The 23,462-nt window shown below is 39.9% G+C and overlaps 2 protein-coding genes across 2 annotated transcripts; one reads left to right on the top strand and one right to left on the bottom strand.

Annotated features, from left to right (window-relative positions):
- The first annotated feature begins 457 nt into the window (after nt 1–457).
- LOC120795653 (serine protease HTRA2, mitochondrial-like) lies at nt 458–6,147 on the top strand. Its single transcript, XM_040137732.1, has 8 exons — nt 458–1,165; nt 2,785–2,989; nt 3,649–3,843; nt 4,060–4,092; nt 4,518–4,626; nt 4,770–4,833; nt 4,950–5,045; nt 5,343–6,147. The coding sequence occupies exons 1-8, from the start codon at nt 699–701 to the stop codon at nt 5,506–5,508; spliced, it is 1,335 nt and encodes a 444-aa protein (XP_039993666.1). The 5' UTR covers nt 458–698; the 3' UTR covers nt 5,509–6,147.
- On the bottom strand, nt 6,039–20,175 carry hif1aa (hypoxia inducible factor 1 subunit alpha a). The gene is made up of 15 exons (XM_040137731.1): nt 19,865–20,175; nt 12,599–12,789; nt 11,910–12,061; nt 11,522–11,606; nt 10,646–10,755; nt 9,837–10,039; nt 9,500–9,606; nt 9,216–9,363; nt 8,668–8,975; nt 8,350–8,552; nt 8,126–8,248; nt 7,738–7,994; nt 7,553–7,652; nt 7,374–7,461; nt 6,039–7,284 (listed from the first exon to the last, which is right to left on the bottom strand). The coding sequence occupies exons 1-15, from the start codon at nt 19,894–19,896 to the stop codon at nt 7,121–7,123; spliced, it is 2,271 nt and encodes a 756-aa protein (XP_039993665.1). The 5' UTR covers nt 19,897–20,175; the 3' UTR covers nt 6,039–7,120.
- Nucleotides 20,176–23,462: the final 3,287 nt, after the last annotated feature.

Raw genomic sequence — 23,462 nt, 5'->3', positions numbered from 1 at the left:
AATGGCTTATAACTGATCTATAAAGCATTAGCAAATGATTTATTAAACAGTACAGCTTATTAACCCTTTATAAATGGTTCTTTATCAGAAAGTGGTATCAATAATGATATAAAACTCACATGACCCATTTCCCTTCATTATGAGTACTTTTACTTTTGATACTTTATGTACATCGTATATAAAGTATACAATACTTCCATACTTTCAAGATATTGAATGTAGGACTTTCACTTGTAATGGAGTATTTTTACGTCGTTGTATATTTCGTTTTTCTCACGTAAAGCATCTGAAAACATTTTTGCACTACTGCTGCAAAGGCAGACACGTAGTTCCCGCACTCTTGTTTTATATCTAACAAGAGGATGAACCGTGATTGAAGTAATTAATCAATTTATCCTCTGGAGGGCAGTAACACAAAACCTACCGTCGTAATAGACAAAAGGAAGAAGAAGAAGAAGCGTAGTACGCAGGCCCGGAACGGGGTTGTTGGGTTGTCAATTGTGACTGTCTTTCGGACTGTAGTAAACAACAGTAGAATTCAGAGGAAATATTTGTATTGTTTTGTTTTTATTCATAGGCACAGCGCGATTATTACAATTAATAGAAAACGGAGCATTCGCACTGTAAATATATTTGGATATAAAGTGTTGTGTGGCTGTCTAAAAATTCCTGAACCGGTGTCACTGAAGCGATGCAACATGGCAGCAGCTGCTGTCAATAGGTATTTTCTCTCAGCGCTGAGGACACACAGTCGGTGTCAAAGCCGTGGACTTAACTCTCTGGCGGAAAGGACAGTCAGCCGGCTGCCATCTGTTTTTACATGTAACCACATGGGCGCAGAGGGAGACACGAGCCTGGACCGGGAGGCTCCTTCTGGGGACAGGAGAGGTGGAAGGAACAGCAGCGGCAGCAGCTGGTCTCCCTTGCTCAGTTCAGTGTCGGTGGGTCTGGGACTCTGTGGTGTGGCGCTCCTGGACAGTCAAAAAGAAGAAAAAGAAAACGACAGAGGAGTTTCAGTGTCCGGACGGTTTCTTGAACACATCCTGCCTTCAGCCCAGTGTGCTTCTCCCTTTAAACCTGACAGCCCCCGGTATAAATACAACTTTATTGCAGATGTGGTCGAGAAGTCCACTCCAGCTGTCGTGTACATTGAAATCATGGGCAGGTGAGTTGGTTGGAAAGCAGCTACTTGAAATAGTTAAAATGTCAATTGACCAGCTATAATTCTGAACGTATGTTATTCTACAAACTTATTTTTAAGGGGAAAAAAAAAACATCTGACCACAACTTCAACAAATAAAGAAAAGAAACAGTCGCTTGATTCATATCATTAGATTAAATGCTTTGGATTTTTCAGCTGCTGATGATAATAAAAATTTTAATAAATCTGTGAGCTGTGAGGGATTTCAGCTATATTACCTGCAAGGGTTTTGTTTTTTTTAAATCATCTTTCATATAATACTCCTTATTTTGTTTAGTGTTACCAAAAATTGGCAACCTATAAAAGAAAGATATTAGACACGGGGACATCCTCAAGTTTTAATAGCTGTTGTGACGCAAACTGTTATGTACGGATCTTTCTGGAAAACACCAGAGCTGCACCCGTTAGTCCATTAGTCAATCCACAGAAAATTAAGCTGCAACGATTTTTGTGACTAATCATTCAAGAAATTTTTAAAGCAAAAATGCCAAAAAAAAAAAAAAAAAAGTTAGTCTCAAATGAGAAAACAAGCGGCTTTTGTTGGTTTTACATGATAGTAAATTAAATATTAATTGGTTTCAGACTGTTGGTTGGACAAAACAAGACATTTGATGAAGTCACCTTGGGATCTGGTATATTGTGATGGGCATTTTTTCATTCTAATGTTTTATGAACCTAACAGTAAATCAATTAATCAAGAAAATAATTGTCAGATTGATCGATGACAAAAATAATTGTCAATTGCAGCCCTATAAAACACTAACACCTGATACTGACACATTGAAATCACAGCAAAATCTGCGACTGTGACAGCACCACATTTGAATAACACTTACCAAAATAAAGAATGTGATAAATTATGGTAAAAACGTAGCTGAAATCAGGTCACAGAATCTGATCTGTAAAAATCTGTCGATAAGGACTGCAACTAATTATTATTTTTGGTATCAGTTCAAGTCGATAATTTACTATTAAATATGAGAAATTTAATTTATTAATTATAAGCGGTCACTGAAAAACAAAGTCTTTAATTTCGTGATGTGAAACAGGAGAAATAAGGAACTGTCAATATTTGTGAATTTGTGATCAGGAGATATTCAGTATAATTTGAACCTTATAGACAGCTTTAGAAAAACAGGTTACCAAAATGGTTATTTGGCTGGTTATTCTCTGTCAAATAATTTATTAATCAACTATTCCATCACTTCAGCATTAGGTAATCTTAACTCATAAGTAATGAGTCAGTTGGCAGCCAGACTTGATTACCAATTGGGCAAATTTGGGACTCCAGACCTTCACGGGCCTTCAGAAGCCCCAGGCTCACTGTGTAGCAACAGGTTTGTCATAATGTGATTGACTTTGATGTCGTGTGCGCGTCTGGGAGTGTGCTCTACTAAAGCACGATTTCAGCTGACATGATATCGATAACCCTCGTCCTGCATACCTGACCTTGCTGAAGCTGCCTGTTTTTTCTTGGTTAGGAGTCAATTGCCAAAATTATCTTTCCTCTCTGTGTGGATTAACTCAAAGAGTACATTTTACTTCCAGGCTGAGAAAGATTAACTGCTTTTTCTGATTTACAGACACCCATTTTCAGGGAGAGAAGTCCCGGTGTCCAATGGCTCTGGCTTCATTATCAGCAGTGATGGTCTCATTGTGACCAATGCCCATGTTGTGGCCAACAAGAGAGGCGTCCGTGTGAAGCTAACCAACGGAGATATATACCATGCCACTGTGCAGGATGTTGATCCAGTGGCAGACATTGCAACCATCAAAATCACTGCAAACGTGGGCAACAAGCTACAAAAATATCTACTGAAGTGACTACATGTTTTTATTTTACTGGACCCTCATTAGCTTTAATCAGAAATCAGCTCAAATCAGAAGATGAGAACAAAAGTACATAAAACTAAGATAAAGGACACATAAAGATAAAGGTTTCGGCGTGAATATGGAACTAGGTCAATGGCTAGTGGTTGACAACAAAAAACTCAGATGATTTGTAATAACAGACTCAAAAGTCAGGAATAAGCAGGACAACAAAAATAACCTCAAATGCTTTCACAGTGGTCAACATTAAATGACTTTATTATAGGGTAACATTCAGACTTTGTTCTGGTGCTTGTGCTTTAGCCTTACTCTAGCTCTCCTAATAAGAAGAACAAGGGCTGTGATTGATGCATTTTTTTAAATTCTGAAACAGCAATATAGCAAAGCTAATTTTATCTCATCCATAATGACTTAAACAAAGGACTTCTTTATTTAGAGGCCATTTTTTTGCTGTCCATTGCTGACAGTATTGTAATACGAGAACTAAAGGCTGCTGCAACATCTTTATGGTAGAGCAGGGATAGAAATGGGAAGCTGTTTTCTCTGGATAGTTTGAGTTACCCATGAGCAGTGAGGATGTACGGTTGAACTCCTCTTTCCTCTCCCCTGACATGCAGAATCCTTTACCCACGCTCACCCTCGGTCGGTCGTCTGACATTCGACAAGGAGAGTTTGTGGTCGCCATGGGAAGCCCGTTTGCTTTACGGAATACGATCACGTCAGGAATCGTCAGCTCAGTGCAGAGAGGCAGTAAGGAGCTGGGCCTGTCCAACTCCAACATGGACTACATTCAGACGGATGCAACCATTGATGTAAGTATAAATGATATAAAGCTATCTGTTATTTTTGTGACGTGTATCCTCTTTTGGAATACGTATTAGCTATTTTAAGAGATAAGACTGTTTTTAAATGTTAGGAACATAAGTGTCATAATGGATCAGGAAAATATGAGCCTGCGGAGTGGATTTGCTGTGACTTATTCTCATAGTATGCGCCTTCACATAAAATGTGACTGGTTTGTTTTGCAGTTTGGAAATTCTGGAGGTCCCCTGATTAACTTGGTGAGTCAAAGGTCCTGTTTGAATGTTGGATGTATCATCACTTTGAAATGTCGGCAAACCTGTTCTGACTGCTGTGGTGTGTAACATTTGAATAGACAGGGATTTTCAGTGTTGAATTTACTATAGTTAATATTACATCAAGAACCTTCTGGTTGAATCAGGCAAATTTTTGTCTGATATTACAGCTATGTAATCAGTTTACAGATATGTAAACTGATAGTTTGAGCGTGGGGATGATGTAATGTAGTTTTTTTGTGTGTTCAAAAGTTGCTCACTAATAACTGGCAAAATCAATACTATCAATAAAACTACAGGAGTTTTTTTGATTACGATTGGAATTACACAGCCAATTAACATATTGGTTCAGAAAACCCTATCAGTCTGATCTCATACCTCACCTTATCTGAATTTGTTATCTCTGCTAGGATGGTGATGTCATTGGTATAAACACCATGAAGGTCACTGCAGGGATCTCGTTTGCTATTCCGTCCGATCGTGTGAGAGTTTTCCTTGATCAAGCAGCAAAAAGAAAGAGTAAGAACAGGCTAAGAATCAAAAGCTACACATCACATCCTCTTTCTGTCTTCCATATTCTCTGTAGCCGCCCACTTTACTCTTTTGTGTATGAATTTTTTTTTTTTTTTTTACACATCCTGTTTGTGTCCATCATCTCCAAGGTACCTGGTTTGGTGAGACAAAGCGGCGATACATTGGTGTAATGATGCTGACGCTGACGCCAAGGTAAATGTTTCACTATCACAAATACCTGAGGTAAAACTGAGCAAAGTCTAGATGCAGCAACGTTGCAGCACTGTGCTTGAAACCAGATGTGTTTTTGTTTCGTCCCGTTACTTTAGCATCATTGCGGAGTTGAAATTAAGAGACCCATCCTTCCCAGACGTGACGCATGGCATCCTGATTCACAGAGTCATCATGGGCTCCCCGGCCAACAGGTAAGCAGACCAAGCTACCGTGGATGTAGATGAGTGGTAAAAAATACTTCTTGCTTTCGAAGTTGAATGTCATCTCGTAAGTTTCATTGTGTTGAAACAGTAAAGAGCCTTCCCATATTGATTATAAAAAATAAAAAAATTAAAAAAAAAACTGAAATTGAACATAACAGGCATGGATTAACTTCTTGATTCACCTTGCAAGTTCTGGAAAACTTTGCTTTCTATGTTGCATGTGCAAAACATTCAGCATGTATGATGAATAGCTGTTAACCCACAGTGCTGTCATACTTGTTTCAGAGCTGGCATGCTACCAGGTGACGTCGTGGTGGAGATAAATGGGGTGAAGGTGAACACCTCAGAGGAGATCTACCAGGCCGTCCGCAACAGTGACAAAATCACCATGGTGGTGCAGAGAGGGCACGAGTTGCTTCAACTGCAAATGACCCCAGAGTACACAGAGTGACGCCAGTTTCATTTCGTAACCACTTGTTGACCTGATTGACAGCCCGTCACATGACTAGTTCATGTATGGAAGAGATGAAAACTCTGAAACCAGATTGTGACAGTGAACGGCTGACGAAATAGTGTTTTTGCTCTAAACTTTTGTAAAATCTGTTGTTAGCGCAAATGAAATCACAACACAGACTGCAGTGTCAGCTTAAAGTAAAATAGGTGTTTTTAGCCATATGTATCAGTTCACGTATTGCCTGTCTTCTCTACATGGCTGTTGGCTACACATGATTTCAATGTCATTTCTCAAACACAAACCTTTTGAATCCTTAAAAACCTGCCAGCATCTGAAGACTTAAATGGATAAAGAGTCCAGTATTTATTGCCAGGTTTTTCTGAGTAAAAAAAGAAAAAAGTGTTTTTTACCTTGACAAAATGCTTTGTTACTTCTTACTTGGCAAAGTAAGAAAACTAGTCAGTGTCATTTAATAATTTGAGTTTCCACAGCCCAAAATACAGTATTTGTGAAATAAGTTAATAAAACCTGAAACAATGTACTTTATTTAAGCCATTTAATGTTAGACAGCAACAAGAAGCATGAGAGACCCAACAATATGGCATGGAGCGATGTTATTAAACTGACTACCATTAACTGAGCAAACAAGTTTGACACCTCACGAATGCTATTATGATAACGATGATCACACAGGTAAAATGTGAAAAGTTGAAATCCCACTTATTTAAACAGACTTTTGAGTATGTCACGCACAGTAAAAACCAAAAACATGAATTCACTTCATGTTAAAAAGAGAAAAATGTGAATCCTACATGATGAGAAGCAAAACAAAAAAGTGAAGAGATCACTCTCAGATTTCAATTTGAATACAAGTATGAGTCAAAGATGTGAAGCCATACTGAGTAGATTAAAATTTCCCTGGTATATGTACAGTAACACACACTTACAGTAAAATAATAAAGTGACATGTACTGGACTGCTACACAATTAAATGTATTTACCTCAAAGGCTGATAGCTATTAAATGGAGATAACATCAAACCACCTTAGGTTTAAACAATATTTCCATACTTTGGACTAAAGACATCTTGTTAAGTACAAGTACTACAACATACAAGTATGGGAGGAAAAATAAAATTGTTCAAATCCCATTAAAACTACTTTAAAAAGGCTTAATATATATTGCTGGTAATATTTTTCTTTTTAAGAAAATATAAATTGTGCGACTGAAGCTTACAATACACTGCTGGCAGTAGCGCCAGGGTCTGTGGTGACCTGCTGGAAAAGGGTCATCTGTCGAGGCGCTGTGTGCTGAGAGACTCCCCGGAAGAGAGAAAAAACAAAACAAAAAATGACAATTGGACATCTCATGATGCCTGAATCCCTTGCACCAAAACCCAAATGCTGCTATGGTGTTTGTCACGGTGGAATGCTGCAGATATCACATGATGTGCACAAACAGCAGCCAAACTATAATCAAACTCATACAGATACATAAATAAGGGGCAGTGGGGTGGGGTCAGGTGGGGGGTCTTGGAGAGGGAGTGACAATGTGAGGGAGAAATTGTAGTGTCCAGTCTAGTCCAGCAGTGAGCAGGCTAAGCATTGACTCAGTTGACATGGTCCAGTGCGCGCAGCAGCTCCTCCCCCTGCAGGAGGTACTGACGGCCCTGCAAGGGGGCGTTGACCTCGCAGTCGTAGCGGGTGAGCTGTGGCAGGGTAAAGGGAGAACTGGTCCCCTCTGATGTGCTGCCCAGCAGACGACTCGCCAAATCTACCCGAGAGAAAGATACATCAGATTGAGGATTCTTCTAAAGACTATTTTCAGTCTCAGAGTCTCTATCACAGATGTAGGTTATTCACCTGAAGGCAGCAGAAGTATGGTCCTGGTTGTTCCTGACTCAGAGGCCTTCAGCTTTTTGCCCTGCTCCAGTTCCTCAGGCAATTTTCCCTGCAAAAATCATGCAATACAGATGCTCAAACTCTCCATCTATAAATGTAAAGTGTGCTCTATGAACTATGTTTGGATACTGAGAATTTACCTGTCCAATAATCTCCTTTATGTCACCCAGTTTTCTTTTGCGCTGTGCATTCTGAGCTGCCAGGGTCCTGAGCGAGACTTCTTTGTCCAACTGCGGGGTCCTGCAGCACAGCGATACAGATACTTAACTAGCTCAAAAAAGTGATGGGATTAAGTAATGAATATAGCACATTCTGGAGACTTTACCTCTTAGCAATGATGGTGGCAGGATGAGGGGCATTTACAGGCTCAGGTGGTGCTGGGGAAGCTGTGCGACTGCCTGGAGCACTGAATGGGGAGCTGGGATAGCTGTTGACATCCTGTGTGACTTGGACTGGAGAACTCTTAAGGGATTTGACTGGTCCACAAGACAGAGGCTCTTCTGGGGTCAGACCACGCAGCTGGAAGTCATCATCCATTGGGATGTAGGGTGCTAACATCTCAAGATCTAAGTCCTCCATCGCCTTAAGGGGAAAAAAAAAAAAAAAAAAAAAAAGGGTCTAATGAATTCAGATAGAAAAACTTTTTCTGTGTTAGACTAATGATGAACTGATTTCAATACAGTAAAATCTACAGTATCTCCTGGGATTATTACCTGTGTGGTGAAGGGGGTCTTGGGCTCTGTATCAATGGCAAACAGCTTCTCCACCAAGTCTAGTTTAAAGTCTGAGCTCATATCTGAGTCCATGGGGAAACAGAAGTCCAATGGACTGACACCCTAAAGAGAAGAGAAGTTAAAGGTCATTCCCATCTCTGTAGCAAGTGGGCAAAAAGTTTACAGTCTATACTGCAGAATGACAATAATTCACTCAGTCTTACCTCTGAGGAGCTGTGGCTGGTGGGTGTAGTAGTTGGAGCTGGTGCATAGCTCTCCACTTTTGCATCCTCTGAGGTGGAGGTGGTGACATGGAGAGGCTCGCTGGGCGGCAGGGGGGAAAGAGGTAGAGCCAGCTTCTCACCGGAAGCGGGAAGCATTACATCATTGTAGAGAGGGACATCCTTCAGCAGCTGGATCTCTGAATCTGCAATCAGGGGGACAGGAAAAGGATAGAATGGTTTCATGTCCCATTTATCATATAAACTCTTGATTTACGTATGCTGTGGTGATGTTTAAATGTGTATATTAAGGCTACGAACCAGGGCAGCTGAAGTCCAGGGAGATGATTGTGTCTCCAGCGGCCGGGGCTAGCAGGGTGAGGGCCTCGGGCTCTTCCTTCAACTGGTCGTACAGGCTAGCCAGTGGCCGGTCCTCTACTGCCTGGGTGAATAGTTTGATCACATCCAGCTCTGGGCCCTTCTCCTCATCCTTCTTTAGCAGGGTTGGAGACATGTCTGGTGGGCTGCTCTCCACCACAGCCTTTTCTTCCTCCTTCTGCTCCTCCTTCACTGGCTTAACATCCTCGGTCTGCTCCAGAGACAAGATCAATTTCTCCTCCTGGATGCCGCTGTAGCAGAGGACAAAGACATGATATAGTTGAGCATCTTTAGGATTGAGATTACTGACGATTTTGCAATGGCTCGGTTAGAACTGGGATTACAAACATGCCACTTCAATTAAAACTTTAATTCTGCACATAATCATGCAGGTTATTAATTGTCTATTTAACTTGAGAAGAAGCAAACAAACAGGTTAATACATGAGTCTTTTTTTTTTTTTTTTTTTTTTTAAACTGACTGTTTAGTACCTGAGCACAAAGTTGACACAGACAACACACTGTGGTTGAGAGTTCTTGTTGTTGTAGATGACAGTGGCTTGGGTTTCCACCCACACAAAGCCTCCTCTCTTGGCCAACATCCGGTACTGTCCTGTGCTGACTTGGCCCTTTGCAAACACTATAAGCAAAAACGAAAGGAAGGGGGGAAATTAGAAATGATTGGTTTTGGCATGTGCTTAAAAGTTTGGCAAATATAGAACAGCTGGGTCTTGTTCAAAAGAGATTTTATGTTGCAATTTAAGTTTTATGCTTACAGTTATGATGAGTCTTGGTAAGATGGTCAGAGTCCAGAGCATGATAGTACTCATACACAGAACGATTCAACAGGTCCTCTGGATCATAACCCATGAGTTCAGTGATCCTGGGGAAGCAAAAAAGATTGATTCTTCCACTGACACAGTAAAAAAAAAAAAAAATGTAGCGATCAAGCTTTTGTAGTATCAACACTGAACACTAGGTGGCTCTGAGTGTATGTGCTGGTGAAAGCTTTGGTAATAATAGAATAGTGTTACACAAGTGGCTTAAGAAGCTGAATCCTGTTTGATGCGCGATAAGATAATTAAGCAAATAATCTTCTATGAGCAAACTCACCTCTCATCACAATACGTGAACTTCATGTCCATTGTGTGGCGACTGAGAAAGGTCTTGGTGTCCAGAGGGACCTCAATGTTGGAGGGGTGCGGGATGGGGTCACAGATCAAAACCAGGTAGGGAATAGGTGGCTCCTTGAGCCCGTTGGTAGCCTGCTCAGTGTAGGTGTCATAAACACGCACATGACCTGAGCAGTGCAGAACCTGGGGAAAGATAACAGGAGGGTCACGACACGTTTATTATCATTTCCATACTCCGAGGATACTAAATAGTCTCCTAATGCAGTAGACAGGTAATTACCAGAGGAAGTGGTTTAGTGGTTTACCAGTGAGTGCATTTATTTAGAAATTCACGGAAATTAGTTACTCAAGTTTTTTGTGTGTAATGATTATAGGTGAGTCATGTAAACCGGCCTATGAGGCATCCTCAGTTGATATGCAATGGGGAAGTCTTTCTGTAGATGTTAGACTATAAACATCAAACCTCTACTAATAGCTATACCAATTTCACACCATTTGACAATATGAAATTTAGCCAATCAATACAGATTATTTCCGATCGCTTTATACTATATCGTGAAGTGGAAGAGCAAAGGTGGCATGTAAAACATTTTAAGAATCCTTTAGGATAAGCTTGTAATTGTCATCACACAGCTTCATTATGGTCATTACCATTCCTTTACAAAGACTGGATATACCCTGAAGGGAGCCATTCTTTTCATTTTTAAAAAGGTTACTAGAAAATTTTAAAAGGTTACTTCTGATAGATTGCTGAGAGTACATTTCCTCAATGATTCCAGTAGAGCTTACCTTCCATGTTGCTGACTTGACATTGACAGTGCGGCCCCTGCTTGTCAGAGTGCATTTCATCCGGAGGAAGAAGCTGCGCTCTGTGTTTGGTTCCTTGGTCTTTTTGGAGCCTGAAAACCACGCAATGAGGAAGTGTGTCACGGTTTAAAAAGGGAAAGTGCATCTGTATGTTGCATAAGCATATGTGCAGAAATGACAATAAAACCTAACTTGAACAGTTAAATGCTGACCATTAGCATTTACAGTTACCTCATTTAAATCTAGCCTACTGCCAGCATTTCATATTTGAATTCAGAGGAGACATTAAGCTGTAAAGCTTTTGCAATGTGGTGAGCTACATCCAGTTAAATAAAGGAAGTGGGGTTACCGCCCATTACAGCTGAGATAATATCATAGTGCACTCAGTGCAATGCCTAGCAGAAAATGCAGTGTGCCCTCAAATGAGTAACTATTGATAACAAATGATGTTATAAAGTAACAGGGAAGTTTTACCTCAATTAATTTCACTTAATCCTACTGAGAAACAAAATTGAACCCACAAGAAAAAGTAAGAGAAAGTGAAGCAGTTCTGTCCACTCATGCAAAACAAGACTAAATTGTGTCATGTAAGCAAAACAGTAAATGTGCCAGTGATGTGGCATACTGTTCCAGTAATATTGAATGAAAGGTCACTGAGGTCCACACACTAGCCAACTCTAATCACTTTGACCTCGGGACTGAAGAGGGAAGATGATAACTGGTTCCGACAGCTTCCTAGTCTGAACCTGCCAGCTCAGAGTGGATTGAATTCCCTGCTGCTGAGTGCTTGTGTGTGTCTGTCTCTCTCCATTATAGAGGTCTTATACTATGACACTCCTCATTGTATTTGTCCCTCACCTGCTTTGTGGACCAACATCTCCCTCAGCTCTTCCTGGTCACAGGGATGTGTAAAGTCAAACACGCTGTGTCCAGTCAGGTCAAACTGCAGTGAACAGACGAGAACAGAATCTAAGTTCTCTTACCACATATATGTACATGCAGCACTTTGTCCATATTGTCCATGGTAGACATTGTGTAGTGACTTCTTATAACCTTTTCCAATAAAAGGCCTAATGTGTATGTATACTGGTTATTGAGCAGCATCTGAAAAAACTTAACTTTTTTTTTTTTTTTTTTGTATAATATTTGAAGCACATTTTTTTTTTTTTGGCTTAAAAGTTTCTGCTTCTGACTCAGTTTCCCATCAGTCTTTATGTTGGCAAACAGCAGGTCGAATCAGACTAACCTGTGCCAGCCCAAGGCACTTGTTGACATTCTCAGAGAGATAGATTATATCTCCGTCTTCAGACAGCACCATTAGAAAGCCGTCCAGAGCCTTAAGGTAGGAGCTGTTTAGCTGAATATCCAGCTCTGTTTCCTCCTCTGACATTGGGTCATCTGGAGGAGATAACAGGGGGAGGAGATAGAGGGAAAGGTAGTGAAAGAAAAGAAAAGCAATAAGGAAATCAGGCTCGGGACATCATCAAAAGTCTCTGCTGCACAAAGAACATGTTTGCAGGGCAAGACACTGCAACACACACACTCACCCACAGGTACAGTATATCTGCAAATGCATCTATGTCTTTGTATGTGTGATTGGATTTCTTAAGAGTGGCTGACTCGGTATTTAACTGTCTATCACAGTTTCCTTCCTCTGCCTCTCACAATGTGCTTAGTATTTGTCTTCCTGTCCTTAGGGCGTCCTTTCTTTCCTCCAGTAGTCCTTTAAACTATTTTAAATGTGATGGTATCCTACAAGTAAATCCAATGAAAATTCTTAATATGGCCTCTTTATTGAAACATTCTCAAGTTGCCTCTAAAATAACAATGACAATAGCTGTATAATTCAATCATCATTGGGACTTAAGTCACGAAATACCGTTCTGCCCCACGCTACATTGTCCACCATCGGGTACAACAACTACAGATACTGACCAGTGCTGAGCAGCTTCCTCATGCGCAGGTAGCTGATGGTGAGCCTCATGATGGAGGCCTTGTCCAGGCTGGAGCTGATGCTGTGGGGCAGGGGCAGCTGCTGGGCCAGCTCGTAGAACACCTCCGACTCCTTCCCACGCCGGCATCGCGCTGCATCCCTTGACTTCTCCTTCCTCCGCTCCGAGCTCACTCTGCGGGAGACAGACGGTGAGAGAGCCAAAGACTTGAAACAAATTGTTTCTGATTCCACTATGTGCACTACAAGAGCTGACATCCCTCCTTCCTGATTTGAGCGTGTGTAGAGAGTCTGGTCAGCCTCTGGCCTGTCAATGGGGGGAAAGCTGCAGCAGCTGGAGTCCGCAACGAGCAAGCTCACAGCCAAGCCGCTGCCTGGACCCCCATCAGACTCATTTACATACATGGCTGTCTGAGAGCGTCTTATTGGCCGTTGACCAAAAGAAATTGAGTCCACCCCCTTAGAGTGATTGGGTGGGAGCACGAGAATGGATTCTTTCGTCTGTCTCTTGGTGCACAGCCAAGCTACAGTGCGACACCAATCATTGTGACATTTACGAGCCTGGCTAAACGGGTCTACAGGGAGGAGGATGATAATATTGGCACTAATACCGACAGCACACACAAACACAGACCGATTGACACCAGCAACTACGAGGACAAACAAAATATCAGATTTTCTATTATTTTCTCGAACTTCCTCAATTTCAGATCCTGCATTTATCCCGTCAGTTATCCAAGGTCTGGCTAAGGGACTCTCACCACAATGTAAACATGATCTGAAGACCTGGCAGTATTTTAAAATGACGAAGTACAGCAGACTTTAAAGAACACAATGACTTGTGCAAATCACTTTAAAAACTATACTCATGATTTCCACGACTTCTCACAATGGAAAAACCCTGGCCTTTAAACTTAGCACTGATTTTACTTTTTATATGCATTGGTAATCATGCGTGAAGCTCACATGACCATTGATATAAATAGGCTGATTAAATCTCCAACACAGTTGCAATAGTCAACTTAACTGCTGCTGAATTTATACCCTAATATCGCTCACATGACCTCAAATGCATTTTAGAAGACACTGGAGCAGCATCACAACAAAATGGATGGCACTTCAAAAGCCCTTGGCTTTGTAATGTACACCTAATTGAAATTGATCTGTTATGGACTTACAGCATTGACCAAGGCCATATTGTTATTTGAGGCACTCTAGCAAGAAAATGGGCCAGCTAACTATAATTAGCCTACTGTGTATCAAATCCCCTGAGGGGGTTGCAGGAACACTTTTCTGTTTTAGACCAAAAACTTTCCATCAAATACAGCTGATGTGCAAAACACTCATGACATTAGGCTTCTGGGGTAAAAAGATTAAGATAGACAAAGGCAGTGTTTAGGCCTATCGAAAAAAAACAGAAACCTGGTGATGACCTAAGCCCGAGAAAAACATCTGTGTGTCTGATGAGGATTTTGTGCGCAGACAATTGCTCAAATGACTCCCAATATAGTTGCACTTAGCACGAATGGTGCACAAGTAGGAAATGTTCCAACACTACAAGAAAAAAAAAAATTTAAACACAAACCGTGTTTCAAAACTTGAACAATAATAAATAAATACATTTTAAAAAAACAAATAAAAAACCCACCCCACCCAACACACATTGGATAATGGCTCGACCACAATTCTATGGGATATCTTTCCATCTGATCCCCATTTAATGACACATGCCTGCAGATACTAATTATATATAACTGAGACTGTTGGTGATGCATATACCAAAAATCCCCCGCTCAAAAATGTTTATGTGTACTCTAACATAAACATTTCAACCTTTCAACCTAGTCTACAGCTACAAACACAAACATATACACTCAGCCAATATCAATGAAAATATTTACATTGTCTTCTTTCAACCCCACAGAACGCACCCAGAATGTCTGCGGATCTTGAAAGATAATCGCAGTATTATGCGATCACTTCCGTATTGTATCAACACACTTCCCTGTTTTCAAGTCTTTTTTGGGTCCCACTATCACAACAATCACCTCCAACTTACATTAATAGGTTAATTTATCATTGCAAGCAGAACGTATTGCAAATTATTAAAGAGCCATTATACACAGGTCAGACACCGGTAGAGTACTCCCCCTTAAGCTTCTAGCTAAGCTTCTGATGATCTAATGACAGATAAACTCCACATACTGTTAGAAACTTTGGTCCCACTAGGAGGCTAGATGAGTGATTAGTACTAGCCTGTATACAAATTGTTTTCATCGTTAGTGGCTGCACCCCATTTTATCAAATGCCTTCAATCAAATCCTGTTCAAATGAAGTTAAGCTGTAATATTCCACTACAATACACCACCACTGAATACAAAGGGACAGTGTAGAGGACATTTAACTAAACCTGCATCCATCATGACAAACAGTACAGTGTTTGAGTCACTGTGCATTTCTACAATACCACAGCTCTATAAACATCTGTTCTACTAAAGATTCAGAAAAGTAATAAACCGCATCCAATTATAAAAATAAAGCCCTGTGACACGACTGTCTAATATAAAGCATTTACTTTTGTACTTATGTCCTATTCAGTACTGTGGTACTTAAGTATAAAAAGTAAAATTGCTGCCATTTGATGACCCAGCTCCGTGGCCTCCTCAAACTTACAAAATTAGAGAACACTCTGCTTTTATTCTTCTACACGAAACATGCAATGAAAACAAAATGGTTCTCTTGATGTTAAAACAAAGGCGAGCAGAGGCCACTCTTACATAACACTATTAATGCACATGGTCATGCACGCCCAGCAGTCCTCTGCTTCACATGCCTCACAACACAATCACATTTGCAGTTTTGCTCACTTTAATTAGACTTATTTTGTTTTCCAATAAGAATGAGTGCTATTATGTAAACACAATTTATTTGAGTTGGTCACAGATGTGAACAAGTGGGCAAGAGATTAATGTGGAAACAAACCAGTGTACACTTAAAACCACCCTGGCCAATGCTACCCAAGTTGCTTGTCTACTTTTTTCTTTTTTTACTACAGAAATGTACTCACTTTCTGTCAGTACTGTTTAGTGTGACAATAAACACTGTTATCTTTTATACAATCCAGTTCAGGAAAACACCACAACTAAAACATCTATCTAATAAAGGGAGAAATGCAAAATAAGACGGAAAAAAAGACCAATTTCACAGTTATGTGAACCCTTGGCATTATCGTCAGGCACATTAAGTTACATCTTTGAAAAGCTTCGTTGGGGTTTCCCCTAAATTCCTGGGTATGATGCTGTTAGTGAATCACCAACGTATTTTGCTTGTAGTAGTGGATGTTAAAATCAATAATACAATCTATTTTAGAAGTGGAATAATGGAGCTGCAGTTGAGTATAATGATTCAGTGGCAGGGATGTTAGTTATTTCCTTGTGTTCGGCAACCCAATTAATAACTGATCATCTAAATATATAAAACTTTATTCATATAACTTTATAAGACTTTATTAATATAATCACTTTTAAATTCACATTTTGATGAAGAACTGTATAGTTTTTGTATATAAAACTATGCTAACCTCGTTCAAATGGTCCTAAGATATCACCTGAGCTAGTAGCATTAACTGATGAAAACCATGAGAGGCGGGACAAAATAAACTTTATATGTGTATATATAAGAAGCAAAATCAGTTTTCTGTTTATCCTCATACACAGTTTACCTGTCGTTAAATCTGAGATCTTCACCAGCAGCCATAGCTGGAAGCCTTACAAGAAGCTTAAGTTAATAATAATAAAAATAATGATGATAATAATAATAATAATAATAACAATCATTTACTGCTTCCAGTAGGGACTCTAGCCTGTCCTACTCCACTTGGAAGTGCAGTCCTGGCAAACACACTCAAGATTGCAAATATTAAAACCATTCACAAAGCTAATATGGCTCAAATTACCTCCTCCTGTGCCACATGTCTGAGAAACAGTGCTCCAACTGATTAAATTTGGCTCATGTACAGCCACCCAGTCCAATATATGTACTCCATTCTCTCGTTTGGGCGTTAGGCTAGTCTAACTAACCTGATATGGATTGTACAAATCAACCTCCAACATTTTACTCCCTTCAGCTTCCTGTATGTTGCCACTTACACGGCTTCATTTCTGAAATGTGTTCAATGAAATAGGAATACTTTGGGATGTTTAGAATACTGCCTTGATAAAACTGACCTATACTTTGTATGGAAATATAAACGGATCCTTAAAAAAAGCAGACATTAACCAATGTAGCAGATTCTTTCGGGTTAGACTAGAAATGCATTATTCTAGGGAATGAGTTATACTGGAGCCCAAAAGACATTTCAGCTTTTTTGTGAAAAAAAGAAAGACGGGTGGTGCACAACACTACCTTGATTTTTGTGTACCACTCAGATTTAAAAAAAAATCTTTATAAAAAAGTCATTTTTTTTAAAATTTAGCCATCTGTATTGCTGACCCAGGGCATGAAGCATGCTCAATTAGATGACAGCTATCCAAAAGTGCCTCTGAATTTCTAAATATATAAGCCCAATTTAAAAAATACATTTATTTATTTTAATAACTTTGTAACTCTTTTTTTTTTAACCACAAGTCCAAATATGAAACAAAATTCTGGTATGGACAGTGAATCCGATGCAAAGACAGAGAGATTCAATACTGAGATATCTCATTTGGACAGATTCTGCATTCAGCAACCTGAATTCTGCACAAAGTACGTAGTAGTTAAGTAAGTAGTAGAACTGTATAACTGATCAGCACTGGCAAATATATTCAACAAAATTCAGGATGTATCGAGGCATCGTTCTCAGACTTCCTTCCCTGTATTGTTTATGAGAGACTCTGTCAAAGCCATTATGACCGTAGTGTGTCTAAGCCTTCAGTGCACATTTTATCACTTTATTTTTTTCTTCAATCACAGAACTTACATGAGGAAAAAATGTGCACACAAACAATAAAAATCTATGCTCTGTATCAGTAACCAAATTTCTTTTTTCAAGTTCTAACTTGTCTGGATACGAGGAGCCAATTGTACTCTACTGTCTCAGGGCAACCTGTCTCAGCCAGTGAATCGCTATTCACATTTGGTCTCTCGTATTGACGTCAAGCCCTAGTGATTAAGAGATGAGACACAAATAATACTGTGGCAACTCACAGAGACCTGCTGAAACTGCATTCAAGCAGACTGCAACTTTGGATTGTTTCTAAAATCAAATTGAATCCATATTTACTAAAACCAAGCAGGATTTTCACCCTTTACCTATACCTATAGAAAGTGTCTCATTTCAAATTTTAGCAAATGAGTGAAGACCATCTGGCAGTTGGATGAAGTCTGCAACAGCAACACATCCTCACCGGGGCAACTGCTTGAAAGTAAAAGGAGAACTACAGGCAACTATTCAACCAGCTGAACATCAAGTCAGACATTTCAACCAATGCTACTCAACCATTTTGGCACAAGTGCACACCACCAACAGCCTTAGTAAGATCTTAATAACAACTCAGTGGGATTTTAGCCTGTAGGACGAAACAGAACTTAAAACTCTAAGGAACAAACTGCATCCATGTTGAGTTGAGTTTCAAAGACATTATTCTCCCATTACTAACTGTTAAGACATAGGGTCAATTTTCGGGGATCTTACAAGTGTATTTTCTATTTATTTTACCATGCCAGTCCGCTCTGAAATTGCACAGGAAAACTTTTCTTAAGACAATAACATTCTTTTACATTAGCTTTTCACTGACTGTATGTTCCACAGAGAAGCTTTCCACTGTGGATGAATTTCATTGTTACTCTTTTACTGCCAGCTGACAGCAGAGGAATCTCTATGTCTCCTGTCCACTTTTATGACACAGCTGACCATCTGTTTGTCACTTTTATTACCTCCATTTTGTTTACCTCAGGGCTGACTCCATTTATCAGATAACCTTTTGATCCAATAATGCTGTTACCAATAGACCTTTTCCCTCCATTTGAAACTGAAAAGTTAAGTGCATACCCAAACTCGAACCAGGGCTGATTTGTGGGAAAAAACAAGCTTTGCACACAAAGGTCTGAGTATAAGCTCAGAAAAAAAACTGTCAACATATTTAGTGCATCTATCTAGTGCACTATCTAGTCTGAAACATCTCAACAACTAATAGTTTTAGTCAATGACAACTAGTTCCAACACAATCCAAATCAATCAATTAGTCAGACAAAAAAAAAAAAAAAAAAACCTGGTCTCAATTTACTGGTTATCTGAGTTTCAAAGTACTATAATTTGAATACTCTGACTTTTTGTTTGTTGGTCAGACTAAGAATATAATTCTAATATACCACTTTGTCCTGCACTATGCGCATTAGTTATCACTAGATCTCGAAACACTTGCACTCAATTTGTTTGGGTAGACATTTCTCCACGAGATGCTTGGTTACCAAACTGATTTCTGTGGCAAACAAGCTTAGTAGCCAGCAACAACACATTTCTATGTTGTTGTAAGTTAAAACCGTGAAGACGAGTTTTTTTTAGAACTCTAAAGAAATTCAAAGTAGTTTAAAGTACAGCTGTTTACAATTTTCCACATAACTTTACACGCTACGTAAATTGAGATACTTACTTCTCTATTCAGGCCACATTCTCTAAAGCCTAAATATTTCATCAGAAACCGCACACCACACTCCAGCATTGCCCACATGAGCTTTTTAATCAAAACCGTCAACGTTGGCACATCAATCCCAAATAGTACACCATCAGTGATTAACCATGAATAGAATATATAAAAGTGGCACATTCAGAACAAATGTAAATAACGCTAATGTTGCATCCAGGAACCGATTAAAAACAAAAACGTAGTAGCGTTAGCTGACGAGGTAAAATTAATTTCAAAGCAGATTTTATCAAGGTAACCAGACAAAAAAAATCGAGATAGCCAGATGCTACCTGCCTCAACTAGTTGATTTCGGTAGCTTGCTAAATAAATAATTTAACATCAATCGCTCTTGCTCACTTCTGTATCAGCTTTCTGGCTATGTTAGCCGTTTGCTAACGATAATAGCGTCGCTAGCACACGCATTTTGTCGAACAAACACGCTAAACTAGCAGTTAACCTTGGAATAAAGCCCATAATGTCAGATCAGTATTAGTATTCAAATCCCAACAGATGACCAAAGTTGTCCAGCTAGCTCCTAAAGAACAAGATTGCCTGCTACGTAGCATTAGCTAGCATTGATTTTACCTTTTCTTTTCTGGTACAATTCCTGTGTCCATGTCAGGACGAAAGGACCTGAGTTGAGTCTCTCTATCGGTATCAAGCTGTATCCGGGCCCGTCGAGAAATAAACCAAAATCCCACGGTTTATCACTGATACGACTCCGTAAATCCTCAAGCGGGTGACATACGAGTTATCGCTGTGTGTAGTTTTTCAAAGAAAACTAAGCTTTCATCCGCTGAAAACAGCCCATCCGTCTCCTCTTCGTAAAAGGCAGTGCCACGCTGGAGTGGGGCTACTTGCTGAGACAATGTTGCACCCACCATGGAGGATCTCTGGCTCCTCCCCCTGCTCAGCGGGGGCGCGCAATCACATGCTTTTTTTTTTTTTCCATCGAGGACGCGCACTGGAAGCCTGAGGCTCCACCAACGAAAGGAAAAATAACTGTAATTTTCGACTGAAGCTAGAATGGGTTTAGGACATTCAACTTCAAGTCTACAACACAAAATGGCCGGAATGCTATTTTATCTCACTTGGTTCTGCAGAAATACTCCTACAATGTTTCTGTACTCCATTCTGTATATAAGCCTAGTGTATGTTTATATTTCTAGACTTGCAGGAGTTCAAGAGTGTTTTGTTCATAGGGGCCCTGTTTTATTTTAAAGTGTCTCAGCGTGCGCAGGGGTGAAACCGACAACAACTGCTGCTCTTTTACCTTGGGTGGTCTTCAAATGGCAAATAAAAACTTATTTTACCAAAAAGACTTAACATTAGACACCTGAAACTGATTAATGCTATCTGTGTCTTCCCCTCTAACAGCCTATCTACCAAATAAACCCCCCCCCTTTGTCCAGCAAAGGAGCCCCAAGGGCTCCAACACTACCAGCTTCCCATGTGTCAACTGGTTATTGGTATTTTAATTGACTGCACATTTGTTAAGGAATTTGAACCAGGAAAGTACAACATCATCTAGGTCAGGTGCCACAGTATTAGCTAATTTTGCCTTGTCTTATAGAGGGCTCCTTTGCTTATGTAATACATATTCCGAAATAAAGTGGCATTTAACCAAATTACCACAACAGGGGCCCAAAAGAAAATTTTTGCCCAGGGTCCAAAATGAGTTAGTTTTTATCTTCTAATGTCCCTAAATGTGTATATAGAGTTTTCAAGACTGAGTTTTCGAAAGCTAAAGTGTAGTGTTATGAACGAAAGCATTTGCTTTTGTGTGTGAACTCCACACATTATAAAAAGTGCTGCTCTTGGTTTGTCTTCAGCTCGTTAGACCAGACTACCCATGTTTTCACAACATTGGAGCCAGGTTTTCAAATCTGTGTGTTTGAAAATATAGTGTTTGAATATCATTGTTATTAGACAGTAAACATTTTTAGACATAATTCCTCCAGTGCTTGGCACAAAAAGTATTTTAGCATTATCAAGATGTGTTCATATGAGGGATATCTGTTAGACTCCACTTCACGCTCAGTGGCATGCAGAGGGTTTTGGTAATTTTCCTGTACTGCTTTGGAGCTTTCTGCCCAGTCAGGCCCCTCCTCCCTCACCACTGTTTGTCATATCTGGCAGTTATTCATGTGATTCAGCTACTGCTTGTGACGAGAATAATTTAAGGAAAACACGGTGCCAGTCACCCCCAAATCAGAGCAAGGTTATCTCCCCACTAAATGTCCTCTTTTCTACACGGCCTTGCAGTACTTCATCCCCTTATTTAGCACATTTGGGTTATTACATTTGGCCATGATAATCAAACAGAGCTTTGGTTGTCACTTCCCAGAACTGTTGACTGGGTGGCACAACACCTCAGTGTGAGTGGCTGAGCTGAAGACTTTGACTTGAGTTCAAATAAATACATGACCAGGCAGGCCTTGTATAGCTATGTCATAGTTTGTGAATTTAATTTTTAGGCCTATAAAGCAAAAAATTAGTGAAAAGCACAGCATATACTCTCAATTGACGGTTTGTTAGGTACACCTAGCTAAAACTAGTCAGTCTAATACAACAGTCCTGCAATAAATCCTACCTCACTGAAGGTTGTAATGTTCAGTTCTTTCCGAAACTGAATCAACGCCAGAGAGTCGTTGATTCAATTTTATGGTCATTCTGGAGGCTCGAGTTCCTGGTGCTGTCGAAATATATTGCATAATACAGACAGGCGTTTCTATTGCTTTAGCCACAAAATTTATATCAATGAGGGTAGGCCAAATAACAGAGACACCTCTCTGTATGATCCAATACAGTTCGACAGCACCACAAACTTCATCCTCCAAAGTTATCATACAGGTGAATTAACACCTGTACAACAACTGAACATTATAATCTTAATGAGGGTAGGATTTATTATAGGACTGTTGTAATAGACTGCATTTGTTACCTACTAAACTGTCAAATAAGTGTTTACTATATGGATCTTCTGGATTCCCGCGGTTCTTCGGCTGCGCTTCACCGGAGATGGCTGAGCTTACAGGTTTATTTTGCCTAAATGGTTGTGACTTGAAAACGGAGGTCAACACTTACTGTTACAGGTTATTATATAGATTACTCAACTATAGCAAGTAATGTTGATTTATTTAGTCATATTCCATTTCCTCTGACTAATTGATAGTCTGGGATTTGTCCAGGCTCCAGCCCCACTTCACTTCAGAGAGGTGAGCAACTGGTACCCCAGAAACATTGTTATAATACAAGCCCCGCCAGTCATCTCTGTAAGAGCAGTTTAAGATGTGTCACAACCTGTCACTGGTGTCATAGAAGTTCAATCAAACTACACTGTAAACCCTCTCTGATGTGTAATCACACCATCACCACGCCTCTGTAAGGGAAATGTTGCAAGTACGAGGACTATTGCTTTTTCATTGTAATAATTGTCACTGTCCATTGTCTGGTTGGATTTTAGTTTCTGAGTCCATGTCATCATTGTAAGCAATTCCTGGACAGGGTGACAGCCATCATCTAATGTAACAACTACAGGCTTGGCCACTGAACATGTGATTTATTTTCTGTGCACAGAACATCCAAAAAGTGACAAAAATTCAGATTTCTTCAGGTAATAACTTATCTAATGTCTTTGTGTGAAGTTTTTTCGTTATCTGTTGCTGCTCTCTGGGGTATCAATCAAACGGGCGGGCTGGCAGGGTCCAACACTGATTCAATCAAGCAGTGCACAGACTCTGCTGTCGGCCATCACTTAAGTCTCAGTGATGACAGATGAGACAAGGCTCCTAACTCTCTCCTGTCATTCAGACATTACTCGAGGGAAGCTGCCAAATGTGGCCACTTTAATGGGTAAACAAAAACTCAAGTAATTCAATCTAAATTCTCTGTGTAGCACACACCGAACATCTTTGTTGGGGAGACCTTAAGGTATATTAGCTGGCAGCTGTTAAGTCCCTGAGTCCATTGCACCTCAGTGCATGTTTAAGGTGAATCAGTCACTAAAAAGGGATTGAAGCAAGGTAGGAAGAGCCTTATGACAGCATTAGCCTCCACTGGTTAAAATGTAGTTTTTGCAAGTAAATATAACTCTGCATTAGCATTGAAGCTCTTCGTTTTGTGCTGTCAAAGCTTAGCAGCACTGTTTTCAGTTTCATATCATACACAGGCATTTGTGTAT

Source organism: Xiphias gladius, chromosome 10 (genome assembly GCF_016859285.1).
Source record: "Xiphias gladius isolate SHS-SW01 ecotype Sanya breed wild chromosome 10, ASM1685928v1, whole genome shotgun sequence".
Lineage (NCBI taxonomy): Eukaryota > Metazoa > Chordata > Actinopteri > Istiophoriformes > Xiphiidae > Xiphias > Xiphias gladius.
The sequence above is the reverse complement of the archived record's forward strand: the minus strand, read 5'-3'. Positions and strand labels throughout refer to the sequence as shown.

What these genes read in the sequence shown, in the direction of transcription:
- LOC120795653 (XM_040137732.1), top strand. Translation starts at nt 699, where the DNA reads ATGGCAGCAGCTGCTGTCAATAGGTATTTTCTCTCAGCGCTGAGGACA. An exon ending in CCATCAAAATCACTGCAAAC is followed by an intron (nt 2,990 to 3,648) that starts GTGGGCAACAAG and finishes CCTGACATGCAG; the next exon opens with AATCCTTTACCCACGCTCAC. An exon ending in AGACGGATGCAACCATTGAT is followed by an intron (nt 3,844 to 4,059) that starts GTAAGTATAAAT and finishes TTTGTTTTGCAG; the next exon opens with TTTGGAAATTCTGGAGGTCC.
- hif1aa (XM_040137731.1), bottom strand. Translation starts at nt 19,896, where the DNA reads ATGGACACAGGAATTGTACCAGAAAAGAAAAG. An exon ending in TCAAGTCAGCAACATGGAAG is followed by an intron (nt 10,040 to 10,645) that starts GTAAGCTCTACT and finishes ATCTTTCCCCAG; the next exon opens with GTTCTGCACTGCTCAGGTCA. An exon ending in TTCACGTATTGTGATGAGAG is followed by an intron (nt 9,607 to 9,836) that starts GTGAGTTTGCTC and finishes TTGCTTCCCCAG; the next exon opens with GATCACTGAACTCATGGGTT.